Source organism: Taudactylus pleione, unplaced genomic scaffold, assembly GCF_031769625.1.
Source record: "Taudactylus pleione unplaced genomic scaffold, aTauple2 ptg001463l, whole genome shotgun sequence".
Taxonomy (NCBI): Eukaryota; Metazoa; Chordata; class Amphibia; order Anura; family Myobatrachidae; genus Taudactylus; species Taudactylus pleione.
Window position 1 is genome coordinate 1,180,438 of NW_028285861.1, and position 16,425 is coordinate 1,196,862.

The window sequence follows — 16,425 nt, forward strand, 5'->3', positions numbered from 1 at the left end:
AGTGCTCAATCTCCTCCTCGGACATGACGTTGGAAGAAAACGTGCGCACTCACCCGTGTGCTGGACAACAGCCCACAATATGGCACCGTGTAGCACACAACTGTATGTGAAGGACCTCACAAATACGTGATCTATATAGGTGAGGTCAGTAGAAACACCCTTCCCCCGCACACCTGTAGGGCTTGTAGGAGAAGGAAAGGGATAGGTACAGGCTGACAGTAAGTAGAAAAAAGACACAGACAGGCAGCACTAGCAAAAGTCACATACCATGCAGGAAGATATACTCACTGCACCTTTCCACTACAATCAACCTCCCAGATTCAGTGTCTGGGAGGGCTATAGCGCTGTGTACACTGTCCTTTTGCAGGGGAGAGGTACACAGGGGGACCGGTCCGCGTGCTCCCTGAGAGTATCTGCGCTGCCAGTAAGAAAATGGCCGCTGGAGACCTCAGAGGAGTGGCCCGAGTAATCGGCAGCTCAGCGACGCCAGACTCCGTGCTGAAAGGCGCGCTGAGCTGAGGGGAGGAGCCGCTAGACAGGGAAGGCTTCCTCCCCTGGCTAGCATATTTAACCCCCGGGTAGCCGGCATCCCGCTTGCCGCGATATTAACCCTGGTGGTCTAGTGGTCTGGCAGGGTATGCCTCCGCTGGAGGGGGGGCCCGCCGCCATCGCTAGCACCCCCGGTCTGTCCCCTAGACCGGGGGCATGGGACTGCATTTGAAAGGAACCCGCGCACCGCCGCTAATCAGCGCTGCGCGGCTTACCTGATCTCCCCGGCGTCTTCCGGCAGCAGTCCCGGGGGAAACCAGAGTTCGGCTAGTACAGGGATCTGGCTTCCCCCGCCACGATCCCCAGTTCAGTGCTGGCGTCGCGGCGCCAGCAGGGAGAAGGAGCGGCAGCGTGGGCATCTGTACAGAAAAAATTCTGGGGAGAACAATGGACCCTGAAGTATAAAAACAGTCTCGGGTCCATAACCCTACTCTTTACCAGGGTCTAGCGAAGACCCGGCAAATCCCCAGATCTTTAGTCTGTATTACATTTCAGTTTTGCTAACCTAAAGTTCTATGTTTTTTAAACTGCTAGCAGCTAAACACTTGCCTATGTACCAAGTCAGATTATTCACTGTAGTTGGGTGTTCTAAAACTTGGAAAATTAGGGTGTTCTATAGCTGGAAAAAAGATATTGGGATTTGTTATCCTTCTCTCCTATGTTGTACAAGGTACTGAAAAGAAAAGTGTCCAGTCTTATTTTCTGGGTATTAGTGCACTATATTAAGTACACCCCTAAATGAGGGGCTTACCTCGGCTGTTTGGGACCAGGGTTCATCCTGCCATCTCCTCCATGTGTAAGAAAGGCTGTACACAGCAGTGACTTATGCCATTTCAGCTCACACCACTGGGATATATCCAATGTTCAAGTAATATGGATAGTTGGCAGTGATAAGATTGGTGCCACAGCCAAAGGGGGCACTAGACTGTATGAGTGTTTACATGGTGATAAAACCGAAGTATCACAGTTTTGGTTACACTTACTCTATGTTTTTCATTATTTAAACATGCTGGTTTTTGGGAAGGTTTCATTTTTGTCCCTATACGCGGAATACAGATGTGTCCTCATACATCTTTGCTGCTGTCGCGCCAAACAGCCCATGTTGGGCACGCCAGGTAGTTGCTAGTGCTGGGCGTTTTTTCACTGAAAGTGTCTAAGTCGCAAAGCAATGTGACTAGGACGCACCAGGAGACTGACGATTAGATATGTAACTCTTGTATATCCGTGTGCCAAACACTAGCTGTAGGGACCTGGCGGCTCACTCACACCAAGCATGCCGCACCATGTGCCGTATTGAAGATAGATGTAGGACAACACAACTGTACCTGGTTGCTCGACTTTCATTGCAGACACCTCCTGTAACCCAGTATATCAGTCTTACACAGTCACTGAAGGACCTGCAGCCCAGTCTACCCCTACAGTATATATTGCTGTGCGAGTATGAACTGCATGAGGTCCTGTCACAGCACCTCTATATTCTTATACTTGGACTTTGACAAAGCAGCTAAAAAAAATCTGTAATTGCTTTTGTGGTTGGGATTTTCTTCTTTCAGAATTTTCTACAAGAAATTTAAATTATGGAGTCAGGTAGGCAGCAAAGTATCCCCAACACAATCACTGCAGGGCATCTCATGGTGGCAGTGTTTCACACCAGACATAATTGGGCCTATGTCTACTAAAAAGGTTCTACTGTGGCTGTATCTGCTCATAGTATTCTCCAACATCAATTATAGACCCATCTAGGTTTATGGGCAAGTGAGAACCATTCATCTATCTCCTTGGTTATCAGTGGCTTCTGCCTCTGCTGTCCCTTGAAAGCCATTTATTCCAGGCTCTGACTGGAGTCATGAGCTCTGCACTTAGGGGAACTAGGCCCGAAAACTTTTATTCTTTTCAGATCTCGAGACTTCCAGGAGGACCGTTACACTATAGCACTAGAGAAAATGTCAGGTCTGAAAAAAAATGAATTCAGCAACTTCTTCCCAAAAAGAACTACCGCTAGTGCCAATGGCACTAAATCCGCGTATCCAATAGGTGATTTTAATGAGCGATTGAGACATGGCAATAGTTCATTAGGCTTCCACTATGTTGGAGACTACCAGCGATTCAACTCCTGCTGGTCGTTTCCGACATCAATCACCTGAACATGTGTTAATCTGCCGATAACAGCTTGGCCATGTTCAGGGATGAGGTAGGGTGTCTACACTGAATGACATCGTTCAGTGTAGGCACTACAGGGCATCAGGAACGACTGATAATATCGTAATGTCTTTCCATATTCGGCAAGTGTATACGCAGCTTAAGGCTCTTCCCACACACAATGCCAATGTGTGCTGGACACAAGACAATCTTAGAAGCGGTTATAAAAAAACTTTACATTGACTCATTAAAACAATTTCTCCACAGACCACTTAAATGAGCAGAGCATTTTGTACACAATAGCTGTGCATTAATTAGACCCACTTTATTAAAATAACCATAGAGTGTTGTGCAAACATTTCTAAACCAAGTACATGGGCACACTTATGGCAGTAACTTAAGTTTTATTTCAGAAATTAAAAAAAACTTAATACATAACAGTTGAATAAACGTCAGGATAACATTCACATATCTTGGGGAAACCGTAACTAACAAAAGACACAAGGGTGACAAAACTAATCGCTTCAGGTCGGGCAATGAACCAGTATAGGTGCTAGAAAAAAAAAAACTACTAAAGTAGCCTGATGGAATGTGAATTGCTCCTCTCCTACCCCATGTAACCGACTAGAGATCAACTATGTACAAGCCGCAGGGCCTCCGCATTACGGCCAGAATCGTGCAGGAATGGAGACAGGTAGGGATACAGCTTCTCAGTGAAGGTCGCATTGAAAGTGTAGATGGCGGACATGTCATCCGCATTGTAGAAAGATATTTGACCACCATCATAATCCACATAGACGCCAATTTTCTTAGGTTTGGAATTCAGGACAAGGGTCTTGGAAGGAGACTCGAGGGCCTTGTACGCATTGCCATTCCTCAGCCATATTGCCCAGTACCCGTTCTTGGGGTTCAGCTTGATCTTACCCTTACGGTTGCTGGACTCGCTGGCCATGCCAACATCCCAAGCGGTTTTATCTCCCACATCTACCTCCCAGTAATGGCGGCCTGACTTGAAACCCTCAGATCCCAGCACGAGGATGCACTGGCTGAAACGCTTGGGATTATCGGGAAGAGGAAGTTTGGCGTCCCCATATTTAACACTGGAAAGCCCATCAGACAGTATCAAGTTAGGGTGCGCTGTACTGGGGTCCAACAACATTGGAGACAGGTCTGAGGAATAGAACACATTTTAGTTAATATGCAATACTGTTACACAACGTGTTGAAAACACAATGGATTAAATCTATTGGAGACAGATCTGAGGAACAGAATGAATTAAGAAATGGACAAACAAATAACGTAGTTTTGGAGGCTAAATGAACACTGAGGCGACAATGCATTTGGAGTTATGTCTGCATGCAGAGAAGCATCAGTGCAGCAGATTATTTTTGTAATCATTTTCTATATGCAGTATCAGCCATGAAGTCAGTAAAGCATGGGACAGCTGCTTCACGGCAAGACAGTGACTAGATCGCAGCAGCACAGACGCTCCTCGTAGGACATCAATGGGCTACAGACTGGAATTACATGACTGGTAAAGGAAGAGGGACAGTTGTGAGAGGAGAAACGACACTTCGGAAATAGCAATCACAATCTTAAGGGGCTGTAATTCGGCGTATAAAGTGCAAAATCATCATAGTAGTTAAGTGAACCCTCACTATAGCATTAACTGTTCTTTACAGCCAACATCGGTGCAACACATGTGACTATTATACCATAGCAGAATCCCATACATCAGGGGAGGGAACCCTTATTTCTGCCAAGGTCTATTTAGATATTTATATCATTCGCAGGCCATACAAAATCAACTTAAAAATTAGCCTGCTATATTTGGTCCAAAAATTAAGTAACTTCACCCTTAATGTTACTGCTGGAACTGCTTCTCTTTTGCAACTTGTACACTCCAGCCTAGGGGAGCAGTGCCAATGGTTCCTGGTCATGAGAGAGGAAAGGTTGAAGGGCAGCCCTGGGGTCCTCTCACCAGCACTGATGTAACCAGCCTGGCCCCGCAGATGACAGCCCTGTACGTCGCCTGCTGCGCTGCCATAGTAACAGCCACACTGATGCAGCGCAGCGGGCATAGTGTCATCAGCGGGGCTGGCCCCAGCTGATAACCCTGTAACACACCGCTCTGCCTGGAGCGTTACATCCGTGTGGCTGTTATGGCAGTGCAGCAGGTGTCCAGGGCTTACAGCAGCCCCGTGATACTACTGTGGTATGCCAAACCACCACGGTTATGGATGGAATGGGTGGACCAAATGATTTTGGGGGCCTTATACAGCCCTTGGGCTGGACATTCCCCACCGCAGCCATACATATTTCCAGAATGCGTGAACAGGCCAAAAGACAAATTAAGGGAATATCTTCAAGGAGAGTCCTTGTATAAATCCTAAGCAACAGTGAACAGAGCAGGACTTACATGGAACAACAAAAGACTTCATCTCCTTCCACACTGTGTACTGAATGGGTCCCTTGAAAGTTCCCTGGCACAGATCCTTGGATAGTAGGGTGTTCCCGGACGAAATCGCCTCTTTCTGCTGCTCCTGGCACCTGGACGGGAGGAGAGAGATGGACATTACATAACATGTAACAGACACGGACATGAAGGTCTAGACTCCAATTACAAGATAATAGAAGTGTATGGGAAACTTACTTCTCAATGAATGATTTGATGTCCTGCAGGAATAGAATTAAAAGAAAGGTTATTTACATCCATTGAGGGAAACTAGAGATAAAGTAGTAAGTATATCCAGGCATGTAGCACCACTTACTGTGAGGAAAGAGATTGAGTCTTTGTCGTTCGCTCTCTCGTTGGCCACGGATATGGTCTGCTTAATGCTATCCCTGTTCTCCTGCATCTTGATCATGTTGGACTCCATCTCTTTCAGCAGACTATCCCCTTTCTCATTAAGCTGATCCAGAAGTTTCTCCTCACGTTGCTTCAGGAAAGAGTGCAGCTTCTCAAACTCCGACACAATGTGCTGCTTGTATTCAGACACGTTCGTCTGAGGGTACAGAGAGGGGAGAGAATGAGACAGATGGCCTGGTTTCCTGCTAGAGATGCCTCAGTGCTTCCCCAAGTGGAAATACATTTTGATGGGTACAAGCAGTGACTTTTACACCCCACTTCACTGTATGAGATCACTCACTCTGTGCTGTTCAACCTTCTCACTCTGCTGATTGGTCAACTGCTCAGTCACCTTCAAGGCTTCTTCTAATGGAGCCACTATGGCAGACAACTCTGACTGGAGGGGAGACAATGTTAACAAGGTAAATAAAAATCAAAAATGAGAGTCGGTCTAAAATATTTTTTTTGGCACCCAACAACTTACCCTGTACACCTCCACTGCATCCAGGATGGGTAGGAAGTTGTGACTTGCGTGTTTCAGAGAGTCTCGGCAGATGACGCAGCTCAGAGTCCCATCGTCTTTACAGTACAGCTTCAGCCTCTCATCGTGCTCAGGGCAGTTTTCGGCAGGCTTGGCCTTCTCTACAGGCTTCAATGGGGTCTTGACAGCGGTGGCACCAACAGTCTTCTTCACCAGGTTAGCAAGGGCTCGGTTGGTGGTGTATTTCTTCTCAGAAATGACATCCTTACAGTCAGGGCATGTGAAGGAATCCTGACCTTCCCAGGCCTTGTCGATGCAGTTGCGGCAGTAGTTGTGGCCACATTCAACCATGACAGGATCCTTGAAGAGCTCATTGCACAAGAGGCATGTCAGTTCCTCAGCAAAATCCCCAGAGGCCATCACCGAATCATTTTCTGGAGCAGCTTCTGCTTCCACCTTGGCTTTCTAGAGGAACAGAGAAGATTGAGGGCAGGGAGAAGGATTAGTTTTCATATCTAGGTAGTAATGAGAAGTGTTCATTTGTTTAGTTCAAAAAGATTGAATTTTCGAGAAGTAAATGTATATCTTGTGTTAAAGGAGAATATATGCATTTAACATGAAGTGTGTAGTTAATACTTTAAATGAGACCATTACAGTTTCATTTACCCTCAAAGGCATTTGGTAGAGGCAACACATCCAGATATACTTGTAAAGGTTGTGTTATGCTGGGTACACAATTAATCAGCAGATATATCTTGTGTCGGCCATTGTGTATCAGTGATATGTCTAAATGAAGCTGTTTAGATATATCGCATCCACTGTGCTACACAGCCGATGCCCAATATATCTGCAGATATATTTGGGCATCGTGCTGTGTGTACAGGTGCAGCAGAGGCCGCGGGGAGGGGGGCACAACAAGCCCCCCAGCCAGATGATTGTTGCTCAGTGTGTATGAACAACCACCTGCAGATATATCTGTTAGGTGTGTACCCAGCTTTACGGTCGCTGGACATTGCAAAGCATTGTTCCTGCACATAACCCACTTTACATGCAGAAAGTTTGTGTTCTCAAATCCAAGGAGCACAATTCCTCATCTCAAACTTTGTACGGGTTTAGCAGTTGGGGGGGAGGACCAGTTTCCAGGTTACCAAGAACTCATCCAAAACTCAGTGCAGCCAGTAAGCACCTGCTACGGCAATCCATTACACACTATACAAACACTTCATGTAACATTACTAGGTCATGCCTATAACTGATTGTAAACTATGCGGAGTCCTAGTAACTTTCTTAGCTACCTATTTATTCCACCAAAAGGGCATTTTAAAGCACTAAAAGTGGTGGAGAAGGATCACAGCAACAAGAATGGATAAGAATCCCAAAATTGAGCAGGTTCGGTTTGCGGCGCAAAGAGTATGCCGATTCCTTCTCGTCTTTATAGTCCCACTATAACAAGTTTTAAATATCTTTTGGCAAACTGAATGATATTGGGCTTTTGGGTGGCGGATGGACAACCGCCAAGATGGTAAAGGTCACTGTTATGCATATTTGAACTAAATGAAATTAAAAAGTGCTTAAAATTCAAATTGTGCAGGGCTGGAAAAGAGTGTCCAGGGTGACCTGCAGATTAATAGGCAGCTATAGGTCGTGTTGCAAGAAGCAGACGTTTTGTACTTTTACTCTGCTAATGGTTTTGGTGCATGCGGGGAATCTGTTAAATCCTGGTCAGACACAGCTACATGATCCCAAAGCCCTGGTTCCAGAAACATCACCATTCGTACCAGTAATATAGTAGGTATGAGCAGATAACTAGTGATAGGAAGACTAGCCCAGAAGAAATAAGGCAAACAGCTGTATAATGCACGTTATAAACTGCTCCATGCATTAACATGCACTATACCTACAGCATGCTTAACTTAGCATGTATACTTTAATACTGGAAGAGAAAAAAAAAATCATTTTGAATGCAGTAAGCAGTCTCAGACTTCATATACAGTACGCCGAGTGCTGTCTGCAATATTACACAAAGCAAACCACTGAACACAGAATGGACCCCATCCAGAGACTGCTCATGAAAAGATTGAGGATTTGGATGCAGAATAAAGGGGAAAGAAAAAAAAAAAAATTCCACGATTACTTGTAGGGTAAATGAGATCAGCTGACATGCCCCCACACAAGCAATCTGAAAGTGATTTAAGGTTCCCTGAATGGTGGAGGAACGAATAAGAATAGGGCTCGCAATAACGATATATAGATCACAACTTATTCACAAGCAATTCATCGCTTATTAAAAGGAAACTACGGTTAAAAATACTATTTTATGTGGCATGAGAACAGAGCAAGAATGGACCTAGTTCCAGATGATTTCTGCCACTGTATAATACATGCATGCTCACAATGTAGAGTCCCAATGACCTAGCCAAAACGGGAACGGAAGAAAGTGCAAAGCATCAGTGATCAAGTCAAAGGTTTTCTGCAAAAATCATGTAAAGGATAGAGAACAAATGGAATTCCATAACCAGTGCAGATGACCCAACTACTAGGGACGCCTTCCAGTCTTAGTAGAGTCCCTGGTGTTTTGAGGTTTTGCAGCGGTTTAGATCAAATTGAATACTACCGGAAACATACTTAACCAGCGGCTACATCACATTTGATAAAACAATCAAGCACACAGGATATCCCAGATGCCAGCCAGCTAGTTCTAGGTGCAGCAACAGAACGCCGACAAGAAAATGAAATGAAAATTCTAAAAAGGACGGAGGAAAGTACAGAAAGTAACTTGCTGCATGGAAACTCTCAGATCAGAAAAAATGTAGTTAAGCACATTATCTATACACCCAGCCTAAACAAAAATTCTTTAAAAAAAAAAAAAAAAAAATGTAAAAAGGTGAAGCCAGCAGACAATAGAATCTAGCAGCTTCTAAAGGTGCAGCTGCCAGCAAGGCGACACTACTACAGTCCCTCCGGTACAGGTGGCGCAACGAGAGCTGTTCGAGTAGACTGACAGGATTGAACCTCTCGTTACCTTCGGTTCAGGTTCAGCCTCCTCGTTTTTCCGTTTCTGAGGTGTTTTCCCATCTTCTGTCATCTCCTGGTCTGTACCGTTTACATCCTTCTCCAGTTTGGCCAGCACCAAGCGCGTTTTGTCAACCCACTCATTTTGGCGGCGATTCACTGTGGAAACAAGCGAGCTTACAGCAAATAGTTTCATAATACAACAAGACGGGAAGAGAAGGAAATCACTTGGCTCGAACACGCGAGCTCTCACTTACCATGGTAGGCTCCTCGGACTGACTTACAGAATGACCCATAAGTAAATATTACATCAATGATTGCACAAAGCAGGTTATGGTTTATCGCAAGTTGGGGCAAACGGGAAGAAAAACCAGTAATGTAGATGAAAAAAAAAAAAAAAAAAAAAAAAAAAAAAAGGATCCCAACTCAAGTACCTGACCAGATACTGAGCTCGCTGCACAATAACCGTAAAAGAAGGAAAAACGTCAGAACACAGCACAGGCTGAAGTCACGCCTAATGTTCATTCTGGGCAATTCTCTTGACATGCTGCTAGTGTCTGCAAGGTAATTGTTACTTGCTGTAATTATGGAGCAGCACCAGCTGTTACCTACTCAGCCCTGGCACCCATGGTACAGACAGATCACTGCTCAGTCTTCCAGGAATACACATTACACAGCCAGATATAGGAAACAAGGGTCTATAAAAGGCTTGTGTAGCGTGCTCGTTTTATTGGTTACTCTAAAACAGTGGTGGGCGACAAGAGCTGCAGGTAAGAACGTGAGACGCTATGGGGAGGGGGAACTACCCATATCAGCCTTAGGGTCTCTTCCTAATGGCTGACAACCTGCCAGTATGGTAGTCACAGAAGCAGGAGGGGACACGTAGAACTGGATGGTGAAATGGTTACGTTTTCTCACTCAGTGATCTGACTGATGAGAAGTCACCCCCCTATATATCCGTCAGCATAGATGCAAAGGACACTTATGAAGCCAATAGTCCCTGCAAGTGCAGTTTCCTTATGGAACCAGATACCACACACAAAGCCAATAAGGTGCATCTAGTAGCCCAACACTGCTCTAGAGACTAATAAAAACGGTTTGTGCCTCTTGAGGCTGGTACATAGTCTGAGACGGTGGACACTGATCCACCCAGCAGTACAGGTCAAGTAGCGCTACAGACCTATGTGCGGAATAAGGAGAGGATAAGTCACACGGCTGTTTCTGGTGCTGGAAGCCTCTTGCAAGTTTCATCTCCATAAGTTCATGTACTCCGGAGAATCAGCCATGTAACAAGCAATGCTCACAGGACCGCAGAGGTGAGGAAAGTTCCCTCTGATTTATTATAGAATGACTGTTTTTATCCTGTTTTCATGCAGGCATGGAATCCAGATAAAAAGATATAGAAGTACAGAAGTATTTTGTAAAACTGTGCACACACCAAGTCGACTGGTTGGCAATCCAGCCAACCTGACTATTGGTAAGTGTATACACACTTATTTGTCTGCCTGATGTGCTGGGCTTAACAGCTCTAATCAGCAGGCATTTAAATCGCCCGCCCAGTTGAGCTGTCAGTCACCGAGGGGGGCCGCAGCATGTGTACAGGCGATCGGGTCACCCGTGCACACCAGCAGATGACCGATCTATATCTTTCAGATATGTGGGCCAACTGCTGTGTTGCAGTTCGGATAGGTCTGAATGACGTCGCACAGACATAAGCTGTACACACATGGCGAAATACTAAAGATATTTCGCCCTTTCAAACGGGCGGATGTTATATCTATCGGTGTGTACCCAGCTTAAGGGAGAGACTCAACAGCGAGGTTCGATCATAACCTCGTGTGCTACTATACGGCGGTTTTTCCAGGCAGGATACACTTGCTCGGTTCTGCTTGCACCACATACATGTGCAATCAAAAATGAGAGGTTTTCCCGTCCAGTGACTACGCCCAATGTGCAGACATATCACGCTAGGTTCAGTCAGAACCTTGTGCTTAATGACATTTGCTTTTCACTCCAACATTTGTAGTAACAAGAAAACTTTTCGCTAATATTTAATCCAAATATTGGACAGCCACTTCTTTATTTAAAGAAACAACCACCAAGTGTGAGATTTGTACAGGACAATCTTGAGTTTGAGAATAAAGGTAGCGTTCCCGCTAGGCTGTTTTAGCGGGGCGCGGCGCCCTGCCCTCCTTCTGGAGGGCAAAAAGCTCCCTGCCCTCCTTCTGGAGGGCAAAAAGCTCCCTGCCCTCCTTCTGGAGGGCAAAAAGCTCCCTGCCCTCACAGCCTGCGGGTGTCGTTCTCACCCACGGGACGCAGTGTACCGCAGGTGGAGAAATATGCGGTGACCCGGTCACCGCCGGAGAATAGACGCCGGGCGCATGCGCACGGCATCTATTCTCCCTTTCTGCAGCGCTTGGGGCTGCCTGGCATGTCCGTAAGCGCCGGGCACGCCCCCAAGTATGACGAAAAGGGGACGCGTCTTATAGACACGCCCCCTTTTCAGGCGCGCGCGCAAGGTTGCCTTCTCTAGCTCCGGCGCCCTGCCTGCCGCCGGAGCTAGAGTGAACACTAAAAGAAATTTCAGAAGGAAACACTGGGGGAATTCAGTTACTGGCGATGTACTGCCAAACATCGTCTCGATGCCCAGCTGCACAGACATCAGTTAGTAATGATACCGACATCGCAAGTTTCCCTGCACTCCTTTATGGGGTGCAAGACAAATGTCACATTGTGGATGGACGGAATGCGATGTGCTGTCCCGGAACGGCACATTATGTCCGTCATGTTGAATTGGAACCATCACCCCCACAAGGCACTATTGCGGAGGACGCAGGTATTACTTACAGCCGACGTAATGTACGTAGAACTCCTCCCTGCCCGCCTGTTTATTCATCCTGGTTTTCACAATCTCAGCATCATCTGCAGAGAGAGAAGTGTGTTACATGCTGGAAATTCACCATTCAAGGCCGGCATTTAGTAAGATGAGGTGAATAATGAAAATGTACTATAAGGGCAGGTGAGTGATTATCTCCTCAATTGATGCCATTAACCTGAAAGACAGCCTGTTCCTTCGCATGTGATACACAGGCAGCACCACGCTCTGCCCTATATGCAATGGAGACCGGCTGACGAGCCATGCATGTGGAGGGTAATGTGCAATAATTCAGGGGTTATGATGGCTAGGGTGCAATAATATTAATTGGAGCATTGATTAGCATTTAATCACTTCTACAGTGCACAGACAGTTGCAGTAATCCTTTTATAGGATGCAGTTTATAAGTACTTTTGGATAGCGAGGGATCTAGAGTATAGTTCTGTGGGCACACAGACCACTCAAGTCAAACAACATCTAGTAATTTATCTAATGCTCTTGGAAGAGCATGGCTGTATTATGCTGGTTGTGTGAACAGTATAATTTAGTACATGCAGCAATTACTAGATACATCCCCATTCCAAAGATGGTTCATTTTCTGTGTCCTAACTAGTGAACGGCTGCCCTGGTTGGTGTAGCATGACCGCAGTATATACAGCCTGGAACATTATGTACCCAGGGACAGAGGGGTCCTGTACAAGGAATAGGGCTCGTCACAGGGACAGATGTTACTGGAGATATTTCACAAACATGAACGTCACCCTCTGCACAGCCCTCTAACCTCCAATTTTAAGTGCAATTTATATTCAGCATTTCCTATATCACTGCAAATAAGTATAAAGTATGTAATCTATAGATCCTGGCCATCTGTATGAGGGGGGATAATGTATATAATACAGTGCAGGGAAATTGTAACTCAAATCTCACATTAAAAGAAAAGGATAACACTGCTTAATGCAGTGGTCAGGGAACAGGGGTAAATTACCCCATTTGGGGTAAAACTGAAATTCATGGGGGTAAAGGGAAAGCCGGGCATGCATATGAATTCGGCTGTCCGTCCATTACCCCCAGGAATGGAGGTCACCAGCGCCGGGTGCAGCTGCGCACCTGGTGTGAGTGACCTCCAGCCTGGCGCTGCAGGGATGCTCTAAGCCTGACTGCAGCTGAGATGTTACCAGCTGGCGCCCGGCTCCTTCACTGCAGCGCCGCATTAGCCGGAGGCTGGAGTTCTCTTCTGAACTCCAGCTTCCGTCTCTCTCCATGCGCACTATGGGAGAGACGTCATGACGTCTCTCCCATAGTTCCGAGGAGCAGCCAGGCGGACAGGACGGCGGCGGATGCAGGAGCTGGGATTAAGGTAAGTTTTTTTTTTTGTACAAGCGGCACTACAGGGGCATAACTATGGGGGCACTGCTACAGGGGTATAACCATTTCCTTCCTTTCAAATCAAAGAGGTAACATCGGCGTATCTAAATATATTTTGGGGTAAAAGGTAAAAAATTCCCTGACCCCTGGCTTAATGTATGTATTATAGATGACATTGCCACGGGAGAGGGCATAAGGGTGCCAAAGGAATATTTCTATAGTGTTCCTACACAGTAAAGTGAAAAAAAAAAAAAAAAAATATATATATATATATATACACATACCAAATGGTAGGATGTAACTTGAGCAGAATATATGTTCTACACGGAGATAATTTCATACATTTTAGATTCCTAAAAATACATGTACACACAGCCACAGTGTTTACTGCGCAGCTAAAGCTCTTAATGGAATATCTCCGGGCATTAAAGCATTAGCCAGTTTCCCCGCACAGTAAGCCTGCACTCATTTAGTGCCCAGAATCTATGAGGTGCCCTACATGGTACGCCCCAGAGAGCGCACTTAGCCCAGGAGTTTTCAGGCAGCTGCAGGGAAGCATCTGCATATGAGCTACAGAGTTCACCATGCGGCAGCGACATACTGAACTGCTCCAGCCTCGTTACCAAATGCATCTGCCCCTATATATGCTATATTATTGGGAGCTCTAGGCCGCCCAGGGGTGTACCATGAGAGCTAAAGGTTACACAGCACACACGTGTATATATACTGTATAGTGAGAGTCTGCACAGCAGTGTATAGTGATATAGGGGGAGAACACAGGGGGGGTGGATGAGAGAGGCTCAGAGGGTGATAGAGATAATGCAGTATATATAATGCAGTATATGAGGAGATACAGGAGGGGGGGTGGGGGGAGACTCAGGGAAGGGGATAGAGATAATGCAGTATATATATAATGCAGTATATGAGGGAGAGACACAGGGGGAAGGGGAGAGACACAGGGGGAAGGGGAGAGACACAGGGGGAAGGGGAGAGACACAGGGGGAAGGGGAGAGACACAGGGGGAAGGGGAGAGACACAGGGGGAAGGGGAGAGACTCACGGAAGGTGCCGTCCGTCCGCTTGCACGAGTAGGTGGCCCCGATCTGCACGATCACCTCTTCCTCCACATCCTCGTCCTCGGCTCCGTCCTCGTCGTTCTCATCCTCCTCCTCATCCATCGGCTCCTCGGGGTTGCTGTCCGCCTCCTCCCCGGCAAGGGTCTCTTTCTTCTCGGGCTCGGTGGTGGAGGAGGCGGCGGCGGGCTGAGCGACGGCGGCCATGACTGCGTGCGGCGGCGATACCGAGAGCGGGAGAGCAGCGAGGTCCGTGTCCGTCAGAGAGACGTAACAAAATGGCGGGCGTGAGACTGCGTGTTCCCCCTATATCTCCTCCTCCGCTGGCACTGCGCATGCGCCCCCGCCCGGCGGCCAGACACCGCGCATGCGCCGCCCGCCCCGCCACACCACACCACACAAAGCCGCGGGCGGGGCCGGGCTTCCCCTATTGTGTGACTGGACTAGGTACCTGACGAGCTCTCTAGGGCGCGAATCGGCCATTTTACTGGGGAACACGAGTCCCGTCCATCTGACCGGCTGATCTATGGCTCTCACTGCAGTAATAACTGGTGCTACATACAGTAGTCCTCAGCTCCGTGCCTGCACCCCGAGGCCTCAGATTGGGCTTTGTGCTGTGTAATAGCCCCCACAAACCCCCATTCCTGGCGGCAATCACCTCAGGCATACCTCCCCAACATGACCCTTTCCGAGAGGGACACAATGCTATGCCCCTGGCTTTCCCTCATAGGGTTTTTAGTAGGTACTAAAGCCTTGGAGAGAGATAAAATACCAACCTATCAGCTCCTGTCATTGTCTCAAACACAACCTGTAACATGACAGGAGCTGATTGGTGGGTCAAAAGGCCGACATGGAAATAGTTGACACGTGATTTTTCTTTTTTGTTAGCCCTAATCTTCACCCTAACCCTCCCCTTGGTGCCTAACCGCCGGAGTAGGTGCCTGACTCTACTAACCGTCCCTTCTTAATGCCTTACCCTCAGGGTAAGTGCAATAACCCTAACACCATCCAGTAAATGCCTAACCCTAAAAAACAACTAAAAAAATCGGGATGTAGTTATGCGGCCGGCCGTCTCAATCCCGACACTGTAATCCCGGTAAGGGATTTAACATAGGCATCGAAACACCGACGCCTGTGTTAATCCCGACGCCAAACCGATCGTTCTCTACCGGGGGTGAGTATACACTTAGCCAGGGATAGGGGGGTTAGGTTTAGGGACCCCCGGGGGGAGTTATGGTTAGGCACCCCCCCTCGCTGGGGAAGGTTAGGCTAAGGCAGGGGTTCTCAAACAAAGTTCATGTTTTCCAGGTTACCCACAGCAGGTGCACAGGTGTAGTCATTACTCACTGACACATTTTAAAAGATCCACAGGTGGAGCTAATTATCTAATGTGTGATTCTGTGAGGAGACACGGAAAACATGCACTGTTTGGGGGCCTGAGGACTGAGTTTGAGAATCTGTGGGCTAGGGAAAGGGGGGTTAGGTTTAGGCACTAGGGTGGGAGGTTAGGGTTGGGCAGCCTACCGAGAGGGTTAGGATGCGGGAGGGGGTTAGGTTGAGGCACTAACGGGGAGGGGGGGGGGGGGAAGAGGGGTACGGATAGTATACATACCTGCACTGTCGGGATTTTCACCCATCGGGCTGCCGGCTACAGGATTTCAACCGCCGGACATCAGCGTTCAGTATTTCATACTGATTCCCCCCAAAAAATCATGTGTCGACCAATTTCATGTTGACCTTTTGACCCTGTGAACCATTTGTACCTGCCGACCTTTAGTGTGTCAACCTTCTGTTCCAGTCTATCTATTAACTGTCTAACTTCTGGTGTCTTTTACTGTCTATAGTTGGGAAACCGCTTGTCAGCGGTCACATAGACCTGCTCCTCTCACAGGGAACGGTTCTCTGAGGTGAAATGTTATACATGTCATTTTTCTTCTCAGTCACTATCTGAAGTGTAGCTCTTTTATACTGCACTCTACACATATTTAGTATTAGGATGGATATTGAATGGTTCATCATTGATGACATGAAAACATTGATAGAAAATCATTGATGGTTTGAACTAGGGATGGTTTTGCCATCGA

The 16,425-nt window shown here is 46.9% G+C and overlaps 1 protein-coding gene across 1 annotated transcript; it reads right to left on the reverse strand.

Moving 5' to 3' along the window:
• Positions 1-2,992: 2,992 nt before the first annotated feature.
• Positions 2,993-14,633, reverse strand: LOC148442558 (nuclear factor 7, brain-like). The gene is made up of 9 exons (XM_088463825.1): positions 14,329-14,633; positions 11,877-11,951; positions 9,040-9,188; positions 6,021-6,482; positions 5,838-5,933; positions 5,460-5,693; positions 5,342-5,364; positions 5,108-5,238; positions 2,993-3,858 (listed from the first exon to the last, which is right to left on the reverse strand). The coding sequence occupies exons 1-9, from the start codon at positions 14,546-14,548 to the stop codon at positions 3,320-3,322; spliced, it is 1,929 nt and encodes a 642-aa protein (XP_088319951.1). The 5' UTR covers positions 14,549-14,633; the 3' UTR covers positions 2,993-3,319.
• Between the last annotated feature and the right edge of the window lie 1,792 nt (positions 14,634-16,425).